General features: G+C 38.3%; 1 protein-coding gene across 1 annotated transcript in view; it reads left to right on the top strand.

Moving 5' to 3' along the window:
• Window positions 1–7,253, top strand: part of SH3BGRL2 (SH3 domain binding glutamate rich protein like 2) — a 57,932-nt gene extending 50,679 nt beyond the window's left edge. Inside the window, exons 3-4 of the mRNA XM_034648055.1 lie at window positions 810–890; window positions 3,885–7,253. Of these exons, the coding sequence (XP_034503946.1) occupies window positions 810–890; window positions 3,885–3,896 (93 nt within the window). The 3' untranslated portion in view covers window positions 3,897–7,253. The remainder of the gene's footprint in view (window positions 1–809; window positions 891–3,884) is intronic.
• The last annotated feature ends 4,693 nt before the right edge of the window (window positions 7,254–11,946 follow it).

The following is an 11,946-nucleotide window of genomic DNA, read 5'->3' on the forward strand; positions in this document are numbered from 1 at the left end:
AAGGCACCTAGCACAGAGCAAATGGCTACGAATGATTCTGATCATTGTCTGCTTACATATATCCTTCGATAAAGTTATCAAAGGGACTTCTACCAAATTTTAAGACTGCTTTACATCCATTTAGAAACCATATATTATATCTATGCAAACATTTGAAAAGGAACAATTGATGAACACATTGACCAGAATTCTTTGTTGGTTCCTCTTGTGAAAGTAGGAAGAGAAAAATGATTCTGTGTCTGAGGCAAAGATAAATGTTACAGAGGATATAGTTTCCTCTAGGTTTTATTTGATCTTTTTATTCTCTCTGAAGACATAGTCTGAAAGAATGTGGAAAACTTCAAAAGCAGAATAGAAGCACTTGCACTGACACATGGAGACCTTTATGGCTTTCTGTTTACCCAGTGATTTTTTTTAAAGCCCTAGATAACAAAATATCAAGAATGGAATTGGCAGTCAGCCTTTCGCATTGAAGCACGAGAAGTAAAATCTTTGATCAGAGTGATTTCACACAAATAAATGTTAGTTTGGCACAGGAGGGAAAGGGAATGTGTTTTGATTTCACTTGTGTTTTCAGTGTTTTATGTTTTAATCCTATCACTGGCTTTGCATTAAAGACATGGTACACCCATCGTCATACTCAGAGAAATTTTTATGCTCAAACAGAGAAAATCTGGTAGATTTATGTAACCCTTCCCTGGCCTGCATGGAGCAATGGTGGATTTTTCGTTTCCATAAAGAATTTTTCAAAAGCACCAAATACTGATAATTATTTGCTTTTTTCCCTTTTCTCCTCCTCTTTTTTCTAGGATTATGACAGTTTTTTTGAAGCAAAGGAAAGCAACACAGTCTACTCATTCTTAGGCCTGAAGCCACGGTTGGCATCAAAGGTAGGTAAATCTTTTCTTGTTTTAAAATTCATCTTTCTTGAATTGTCTCTACGGGTTGGGATTGAAGGTTTTAGAGGAATGCATCTGTAGTCTCCTAAATTTTTAAATTTTTTCTCTTGCTCAAATGCACAGTCAGGGACTGCCGAGCATAAAAACACACGAAGCAACCCAGGTTTTTTTTTTTTCCTCCAATTTTCAATTGTTGTTGTGTATTCGAGTTTATTTTTATCTACCATTTATTTTATTGATAATCTATACCCCTTCTTCCAAGAAGAATTTAAGATAGTAAGTGCTTTCTATTTTAAAGTACAAGTTTATATTACTTTACATTTTTTGAAATAGCAGAATCAAAGCCATATCTTTAAGGTTTTTTGCATATTTAACTCCTTTACATTGGAAGGGAGATGGTCCGTAATAATAAATGGTCAACCTTGAGAAAAACACTACACTTCCTAAACTAAATCAAAAGGTTTTTTGAAGCTACTTTATTATGTCATAGATCTTTGATGGAACGTAAAAAGCTCAAGCTTTTCTAACATTTAGACCAGAAGTTGTATATATTATTATAACTTTGTGAAGCATATAGATTCACTTTCAAAACAGAAAACAGCATTTCTTTATTAAATAAGGTAATATTTTGATTATTTCTCCCTTTAAAAAAATACTATTTTCTTCTGATTAGGAAAGTAGCCTCATTTAGGAAAGGTTCATTTAGGAAAATACAAAAGTGTAGAGTAGAAAATAAAAATCACCTATTATTCCACCACCCAGAGATAATAAGTGTATTAACCTTTTTGGGTGTATTTCCTTGCAATCTTTATATACAAAGCAGTTGAGGTTTTGACTATATTTCAAATTGAGGCTGAATTCTAAAGTGTCTATTTTTAACACTGCATTGAAATGAAAGTACATTACTGGGTACTTTGATGTCTGTAAGCAATAGGTCTTTTGAGGCTACCCAGGATCTGTACCATTTCTGGAACACCTATGGGAGCAAAGCAGAGACTACCAATAATATAAATTACACACCAGCACCCACAGTTCAGAGCTGATGTGAAATCTTGCTTTGTTTTTACATTACTAAGTCCACAGATGGTTGTGGGTGGTTTCCATGCATATGTTTTAAACAGTGCAAAACCCACACATATAATATTTAAAGGTTCTTAAAACTATTTTTATAAAGATGGAACATTGGAACACTTGTTAGGAAAATTGTAGTATTTTTGTAACATATTTCATCCAAAGATATTAAACAATCCAGATTTATCTTCAAAGACCTGGAAAAAAAACATGGGTGGGAGTAATCTAAAGGATGCATAAATCTAGCGGACATCATTATCTATGCAAAAACCTTATAAAAAAAAATACTGTGTGCTTGCCGTCTTTGTTCTCATTTTTCCCTGAGGATGTAGATTCCTTAGAGACTCTGAAGGCTGATTTTTTTACTCTTTAAAAATATATATTCTCTCATAAATTTCCCAGGAAGCCTATAATCTATAAAATATGCACTTTCACATGACTTGTGGTCACAATATTGAAGTTGGTCTTCTGATGGCATTGAAAACTACTTGATTTCAGTGCACCATTCCAAAGGCATTAATGGCTCTGGGCAACCCCACCATATTCCAGCTCAGTCACGTGACCAGGAGCACATGGAACCAGAGTGGAAGTCCACAGGGCAGGGTCTGTGCAACCCTCTCTTGTGAATCATTCAGGGCCGTAAGGGTTCATAGCAACTCGCAGTTTGCATAGGAGAGAAGTGAAAACATGATTAAGAGCAATTCAGCTTTTCTCCCCTTCCTACTTGTTTATTTTTTTACTTTGGTAGTAATACACACCCAGTCTACACTCAGCAGCCTAGACAGAGCATTCACAGGCACGATGTACTAAAAGATGGAAGCCCCCTTTTCTCCTTCCTTTCCCTCCCTCTTTGCAGTATGCGTACATAAACAATAGGGCTAGAAAGCCTGCCAAGGAACATATGAAACACCATTAGCATCTGTAATTGCTCTTACACAGTGAGGAGAGAGTAGAAAGATGGTAGGAACAGAACATTCACAAGCCCAACAGGCCCAGGTATAAGGTAGACTCCGGGCAGTTCTCAAAAATGGACGGGGCAGAGGAAGGTAAGAGGTCACAAAATGGTGGCCTATAGGCCACAGTGGCTCTGGATGCGTCTGTCCTGAACAGAACTTTGAAAAGAATTTAAATGTGTTGCTAATATTTAAAATACAGATTTCTTACTGTTCTCAAGAAATTGAAAGTATGGAAACCCTAGGGGAGCCCACTTCCTCCTTTGGCTGGTTGGAGCCAGTAGAAGCCAACCCACCATGGTACATACCTAAGAGAAAAGGATATAATAATTTTCAGGTAGAAAACCATCAAGTTTGTTGTTTAATTAGACTCAAAGCTGAGCCTGGAGTAGAGGTTTCTGCTTTGGGATCCCTCCCCATCAGGGGTGATATTCAAAATACATAACAGCCAGTAAATCCTGGGCACTGACCAGCCAGAGCTAGCTTGAGCATGTCTAAGAAGCCCCCACTATGGCAGGTGTCTGTTTAGTGGCTGAAACATGCAGCTGTCCTAGGAGGAGGGCCAAGGTGGCCCTTGGGGAATTGGGGCAGCAGCTTATTTACCAAGAGTTTTGGCCACATGTGCTGTTCTTCACCTCTGGTTGCCCTCCACAGGCCCCAAGTGAAGTACCCACACACATCCCACTCACCTAGGTACGAGTGGAACAGTGCCTCTGAGAGGAACTCAACAGTCATTGGAACACGTGGCTTCCTTTCCACTTTTATATTTGGCAGGTGGGTGGGTATGACTGAAATCGGTGCTGATCCTGAAATCTAGGATTTGCTGTCATCAATCACATGGGGGTGATTTATTGTGATTCCCAACATCTCCATTCCTGACATTTCAAGTATCATTGCCGGGGTGAATTTTCTTGTCAACCCAAGGCAACAACTGGCCTTTTTTTCTTTTTTTAATAAATAGGCAGAACCTTAGAGAAGACAAGTGGAAGATAACGGAGATGCATTTTGGAGCGCCCCCTGGTACTCAGCACACACCGCTTACCTAATGCATCACTGTGACTAAAGCCACGTGCATCATCAGTAACTTTGCTTGCCATGGAAAAGGTGTTTTTGGAAGACATGGGTATAATGGGATTGCATGATTGCTTTAAACCAAATCAGGACTGTGGTGGTTTTTTCTTATTTTCAGAATTGCCTGCAGTTGCCTCATTCACCTGGAGGTACTCTAACCTGTTATAGGTGTGCTTCCTTCGTGACTGAAAGATAAAGTGGGTGGCACCACTGGAGAGAAAATGTTGGATCTGCCCTAGGTTGTATTTGATGCCAGTTTGCTTAGACCTGTCTCTCTTTAAGCAGCCTGGATTGTATCCTTGAAATTAGTTTGCCAGGCTATTAGAATTTTTGATCAGAAAGAAAAAAAGCAATGCTGGTTGATGAAGGGCTGAAGATCTTTGCTGCAAAAGTCACAACTGTCACTATTCCAGGGGTTTGTAATAGCACCTATAGAAAAAGCTGTTCTAGCTTCCTTTGTAATGGACACTCTTATTTCCATAAATCCTCCAAAATCCTACAGATGTTTCCAAAAATCACTGTCGCAACAGTGTGTGATCAGGACCAAGTTACAGGGATAAAAATAGTGGGTATTTTGGAAAATACAGGCTTCTTCATCTCTTGCAAGGGAAAAGTTTCATTTAAATGTAAAAGACAGCTTCAAAGGTATATTTTAGGAGGTGTACTAATTAGATAGTAAATTTAAAGGGAAATGATCTGACTCCTATCTGAAGGGATTTTGAGCTCTAGCAACTTATTTATGCACAAGTAACATATTTTTAAAAGCAGCTTCCCTAACAGCTGCTTATTCTATTTTGTGAATGGATTATATTTTTTTTTGAGAAAGGAAGATCTTGGTTAGATATATTTTGTGAGCCCTTGATGAGGCATACTAAAAGATACTAATATTGGGGTACAATTTCATTTTTTTCCTCGGTTGCTTTTCACCGGACCTCTTAAGTGCTTGCTCCTATTTCTGGCCAACGTACAGTCCCAGATTTTTCAGAGTAATGTAGATGCATGTTCTCATTCCATATATGGATACCAGTGAGCTTTCCGAGCAGCGTAGATGAGAAAGGGGCTGTCAGAATAGCTCTGAATTGTACTTGGCATGCACACTCTCTCCTCCCTTCGGAGCAGGTGCTGAACGTGTCCACTTCCTTCGGGCAGAGGCTGCTTTTCTCCATCCTTGTCCCTGCTCACGGTCTGTAGGGTTTTTAGTTGCCAAACATAAATAGTCTTGAATAGGATAAATTTGTAGAGGGTTGTCTAAAATATTCTGCTGTTCTCAGCATCCTGATGCTAGACCTGTCATTCACATTCTGAGCAGGATGTAAAAACTTGAAAGGACGTAAGAATGAAAGCCCTGTCCCGTGTGTTCTCTCACCCTCCAACTAACTAAATGTGGACCACTCTAACAGACTTGTCGAATGCTGCCGCTGAAATCCCAGCCTGAGATTTGCAGCCCAGGGCTACAACCAGAAGAAGAGCACGCCGGAGTTCTTGACTGGAACAAATACATGAGCCACAATTTTCTCTCCAAGGAAAGCTGTTGTGAAATCATGGGTATTACTGCTTAGTTGGCATTAAATAAGATCCAGGTCAAATTCCATTTGATAAATCCTAGGGACTATCCAGGAGACTTTTTTTTTTTTTGAACTGGATATTGTGTTTGAGTAAATGCGTCTTCTCATAAGACTTAGAATTTTGCAGGTACAACAGTTTTTAAAAGTTTAATGCTACAGTGATCTAACTTATCTTTAGTCTGCTCTTGCCAATGAGAGTCAAGAACCAACTTGGTAAGATTGAGGCCTTGGCAAGTTAAATTCTGGGGTTGTGGGATCAACATGATACTTGCTAAACAAAGACAGCTACTCAGCTTTGTTCGTCCTAAAACTTTTGCAGTACTGTGCTTATAGGAGGACCAGAATGGTTCTCCTAAGCAGACTAGATGGATGGTATCGCTGAATTGCTACCGGTCACACGTCGTCTTCCCCTCACTTCATTATTGTTATTATTATTTTTAAATCAGTGTAGAAATAGGAGAGACCAGCCCGGGCTGGTCCTGTACTTGCTATGAGGGAGGTAGGAGCACACTGTGGCATCTGCTGCAGTAGCCAGGCTCTGCAGAGTACTGACCGACTGCCCTCTGGGACCACGTTGTGTTCAGAGAATATCGTCTCTTTCCTTGTACTGTTTTACCAGCTAAATTCCAAATGTGTAGTGATTTCCTCTTCCCTTCTTTAACTAGCTGCCTTTAGATTTGAATATTCAGAGTCTTAAAAACCTAGGAAAGAAATAGGTGGGAGTTTCAGGTGGATGTAATATCAAAGGCATTTCAGAATTTTTATTTCTTGCAGTAGGCTTATGGGGACAAAGGACATGTGCTGCTAAAAATAAAACGATGCTAGTTTAAAATTAGGTAAAATACAGAGTGCCATCCTGCTAGGTATATGCAGACCAAAAGAAAATTTAGTTGGGGAAATACTTATTTTTCCTAATTCTGGTGTTCTATTAAAATCAAAGAGGAGAAAAGGAAGATTTTTTTCTCTCTCTCAGACTCTGACATATTTTAGATTTGTTTGTTTTATAGATTCCTTCAAACACCTAGCTGTTTTTGTATTACATGAATTTAAAAATGAACTAAATTTGTTTTTGTCTTCTGTTATTGAAAGGTACCAAAGCCTCTTTCTGTTTTTTTTTTTTAATTTGATTTTGCTACATAGGGTTTTGCTTTTTCTAGAAATACTTTTCATTTAACAGCATTTCTTAGGTGTCAAGGCCACTTTGATCTGCATAATTATTGTTTTTAGATTTCAGTGTATATGCGTTTGTCTCTAAAGGCAGTAGTGAAATCTCAGATTCTATATTCAGCATTAAAGAGAAATAAATTCCAGAAAACACATATTCTGAAAATGGAGTGTTTGTTCCATACCATTTCTTATACCTTTTCTAATTTTAACTCTGTGTTTGGTTGAAACCTTCCTGTTTAGTTGGGATGTTATCCTTGTACTCCCGTTGATGAACCTTGTACCTCAGTGCTGCACGTTAGCTGTAAGAATGCGGATGGACCATTTGACCATTCGAGGAGACAAACATGTGTGTGGTCCTGTGTGTGTGTGTTGGGAGGTGATCACAGAACCCTCTCAGGCAGTGACCAGGACCAAGGACACATGAAATCTCTTATTCCCTTGGTTGGTTCCAATAGATGATTGTAGTTTCCTGAGTACACTGAAGCCACGGGCTGGTGGATTTGTTCCCCTAATTGGGTGCAAAAAACCAAGTACAGTGTAGCTGCCACCCTTAAATAGCAGGGCCCCCCTTTGAAGCAGTCCTCTCTGAAAGCAGAAGACATTTCTGAAAGTAGAGTCTGAGGCTGATCTCATCATTGAACTATTTCAGACCTTAAACAATCAAGACAGAAGGAGGGCGAAGGAGGATATAAAAGAGAACAGGCTGTAAGTTGAAGGAAAAGTGCTAAATTGTGAAACCAAATGAGCCAGGTAATCACTGTCCACTTACACCTCAGATTTTCAGTTTTCCTAGTTCTTCTAGAAATGCAGGTCAGGTTGGTTTGGTCATTCTTTCAATCAGCATGTGTTGAGCCCCTGGAATGGGATGGGTACTATCTGAGCAGGACAATAGTCTCCACCCTAAAGGAGGAGAAAAACCTCAAGACTCAAGAGCTGCAGTTGCTGCCGAGTGATGAATGAGAGAGTTGAGGTCAGTTCGTGGAGCTCCGTTCATCATCCGAAGAAACGTTATGTGTAATCTTCTTCCAGGTTTTAAAATTATTTCATGCAGTGGAATATATACGCTTACATATATACACACACACTAAAATATAAAGAGTAATAAACCCCTGTGTGCCTGCCACCAGCTCATTGCCTTTCCTTTGAGGCACTGCGTGCTCTTCTCTGACCCTCTTCCATCTCTGTTTGAGAGTGGGAACCCCTTTTCTGAACTCTGTGGATCATAGCCTTTCTCTCCTTTATCATTTTACCTCCTTTATTATATGTACTTTAAGTAGTAATAAATGGCATTAAACTGCATCCTCCTGTCACTTTATGTTCATTGCAGATGGGCATTATCATTTTGTAACAAGTGTCCTGGTTTATTTTCATTGCTAAGTATTACTTCGTTGTATGACTGTATCACAGTCTTTCTCTTCTCTTGTCCCTGGGTATTGAGCAACTTTCTTTGAAATAGAAAAAGGCAGTGTTGCTATGAACATTCTTTTATATGACTTCTGGTGCACATAACAAAGACTGGTTGTATACCTTGAGTAGAATTGCTGCGTCCTACAATAAAGCACATTATCAACTCTAATAGATAAGGCCAAATTGTTTTCCAAAGTCATGGTACCAGCTTCCACTTTTACTGGTATCCTAGAATTTGCAGTACTGTAGATCCTGTCCAATGTTCGGGATCCTCAGAATCAAATTTTTGCCAAGCCGAAAAAGTAAAATGGTATCTCATTGTGGTTTCGTTTTGCACGTATTTGATTACTAAAAAGTTGAACATGTTTTATTATGGTAATTCCTAAGTAAGAATTTGGAAATTCTTTTTCATGTCTCTTACCTTTTTTCCTATTGTGTTTTGTTTTTTAATTAATTTTTAAAAGTTCTTTATACTTAACCTTTTATTGGTTAACACTTATTTAACTATTAAAGAGAAATTATATTTAGAGTAGAAAAATCTTCTGAAGCAATTTCCAGAAGTATGAACAGCATGTGAAACTTTCTTCTATTTGGAGAAAATAAAGTTTAATGCATATATTGTATGTTCTTATTGTGTGCTAATTTTCAACTTGTCAGAGAAGCCCAGAGAAGATGTACTTTGGAGACCCCTCTGTGCTCTAGCAGGGTTCTTTCTTTGAAGCTATTTTAAGGCTCATCATTTCTAGTTATTTGGTAGGGAATTAATGTCATGTTTGTTTTCTGCTACAAAATGTTATCGAAAGGAAATCTTTAGATAGACTGCATGTTTATATATGCACATTTCCTTAGTTTACCAACATATAATAGACTTACACAAGGCCAAAATGATATTACACTTCAAAGGACATCAAAAAAGTTCATTTAAGGCATAGGGAGATTGTTTTGAGCCTAGACTCATAATTAAATAATCCTTGAGCTGAATGAGCTAGATCTGTATCCTGTGAATATAACCCAGTGTGTTGTGCTCAAAGCATGTTTTCATGTCTGTGAACAGATTGGTGGTTATAAGAACGAGAAACTACAGTGCAGTCTTACCTTCTGAGGCCCCTGATGCCCAGGGGACAGCATTTTTAATAGACTAAGGACCTTGGCCTACTAGAGGACTTAAGGTGAAAGAAAGAATGTAAAATATCTTATTAGTAATTTTATATTGATTGCATTTTTAAATAATATTTTGGATATATTGGGTCAAATTAAATATTAAAATGAATTTCACATTTTTTTTTAATGTGGCCATTATAAAATGTTAAATTACGTTATGGCTTGTGTTGTAGTTCTCTTGGATGGTACTATTCTGTACCAGCCTCTTTACCTGAATTTACAATAGAATTTATAAAACCTTTTAAAGGTTTTTGGGGTTTTGGCAAAATGCTCCTTCTTTCATTCGTAAAATGAAAGAAAATGTGAACATCTTTTGGAATATAATTTTCTAATTCTGCTGCCAAGAGAAATGTTTTTCTTGTTTTGCTTTTTGTTCTTCTAGCTTGAAGCACTTTTGTAGGGAAGAGGAAGTTTCTTTTTTTTTCCCCTGGGATAAAAAAAGTAATCTGTGTGTGTTGTAATATGGGGCATCTCTCTGTGTAGCCAACCTCTTGTTCCTTTATTGCCTTACAAAGTTGATGTCTCCTGTTGCATTGGTCCGCATCTGTGAACAGAGTCACGGGGGTGGGGGGGGGGGTTCTGTGTTTTTTTTTCTGTTTTTTAAAGAGGGAATTTAATGAACCATACAGATGCATCTGTAATCTGTGAAACAGTGCTGAACATCAGCAGGATTTTATCTTAGATTTCCTAAAATGTTAATTGTCTGTATCTGTAAAACTCATTTGAGCTCCTAAGAATATATGGATAATCTCCTTTTTGAACGTTTCTTTCTGGTCTCATTGCCAAAGATTAAAATAAAATGTCAGTATTAAGGAAAGATATCTGCCCTTTTTTGCCCAGGGTTTTAAATCATTTTCTTGTTGCTACTAGTCTCACCAAAATAGTTTTGGGGGGGAAAACCTCTATTACTTTTGTCATTAAAATAATTGATGGTGACAGCAGTTGTTCAGTAGGAGAATGGGGTTTGGTTTTGTTTTGTTTTGTTTTGTTTAATTATTTTGTTTGGGACCCTTCCCTGAAATGAGAGCAGTTGTATTATAGCCCTTGTAAGTCAGCAGATGCCAACTGTCTGTGTTTCACGTAGCTGTTTTGCATGTTGCTTTGGGGCTCATTATGTGTCATTCTCATGAACCTAATATGTAGGGAGGGTCTGCCTTTCAGGATGGATGGAATACCCCACGGAATCTGTCTGAGATCAATTACAGATGAACATTTCTCATGTTAATTTGATTTAGCTTATTGATTTAGCAAACTGTTAAATTGGGATAGTATTTTTCTTCATATCAATCCATGTCATGCCACGTACTAATAACATCAGTAGGTTGAAATACAGATTCTGGGCTCTGGATTCAAAGCCAGATTCCAAAGATGACTCTGAGATCAATAAGTGGGGCAAAAAAGACCAGTAATTTGGCATTGACTCTGTTATCCTAGACCAGACTCACCCTCCCCTCTCTCCCTGCCTGTCTTTAGTGGTAAACCACTCTTAAACAATCTGCTCCTAGCCACGTCCTAACCAACTAGTCTGGGTAGCAGAAGTGAGACGACGCGATATTTTTACTCGCCACATTGGCAGGCAGAGGGAATGCCTTCAGCTGCAGCTTCCCCTGCTGGACTACTTGACGTGCCCAGTACGTATTTATTACACCATCACAATCACAAATGAGAAACTGAATCCTGACACAGGTTTCCCATCCTCGTCATGAGGTGACCGGGCAAACAATTTTGGCAGTTAGGTATCTGGCAGGTAAAATGTCTACGGCATTCAGACTTGTGGGCTGCTTCCAAATGACAACAGGAAACCTGTTCCCTATCGTTGACCCATTTAGAGACCAGGCTGCCTCTGAGACAATTCCAGAGGGGCTCCATCCTCTAGAACACCAGCACGTAAACTGTTACATCTGCAGTGAGGGTGGACAGACCTACTGCTGGAATCAGATATGCAGACAAAATGACAAGTTGTGATAGGGGAACTTGGGTGGGAGTGGTGTTTACCTCAAGAGATGGCTGTCTTCCTGAAAATGGTAATTTCAGCAGAGAATAGATTTTAGATGATGAAGATCTGTTTGCTCCAATATTGTCACCGTTACTAAAAACTTTATTGCATTTTCATTGCAAATAACTTCATTGAATCGTATTTTCAATATAGTTATAATTTACATTCTGATTTTTTGCTGATTGAAAGAGCATCCTTCGCATGATTTGTGGTAGGACTCAGAGTCACCAAAGAAGCTGACCAGCCAAAGCCCAAAACTCTGCTAGTATGTCATATTTTGTTTTTCTTTGTACCTCAGCTTACATTTTTTACCCGGTAAACATCTGAGAAAGAGAATAGCACTTTCCCATTTCAGTGAGGGTATAACCACCAGTCACCAGTTAAGCCCAAATATGTTGTTATAAAAATCAGATCCATTATCTTTCTTTTGTATTAAGACCATTATGTGGGTTTGTTGATACCCAGGATTGATACTTATGTTTGAATGATGTTGGTGGAAGTGTAGTACTCTTTGTAACTTACCTATGAGCATAAATGTTCACTGCTTACTATCTCAGAAGCTGCTTTTCTTGGTGTTTTTTATTTTATACCATTTGGTTTGGGTCAGCTTTATTTTAAGAGAGACGAATTACTTGTATGTCCTTTTTTAACTTGTA

This window comes from Ailuropoda melanoleuca, chromosome 19, assembly GCF_002007445.2.
Source record: "Ailuropoda melanoleuca isolate Jingjing chromosome 19, ASM200744v2, whole genome shotgun sequence".
NCBI lineage: Eukaryota > Metazoa > Chordata > Mammalia > Carnivora > Ursidae > Ailuropoda > Ailuropoda melanoleuca.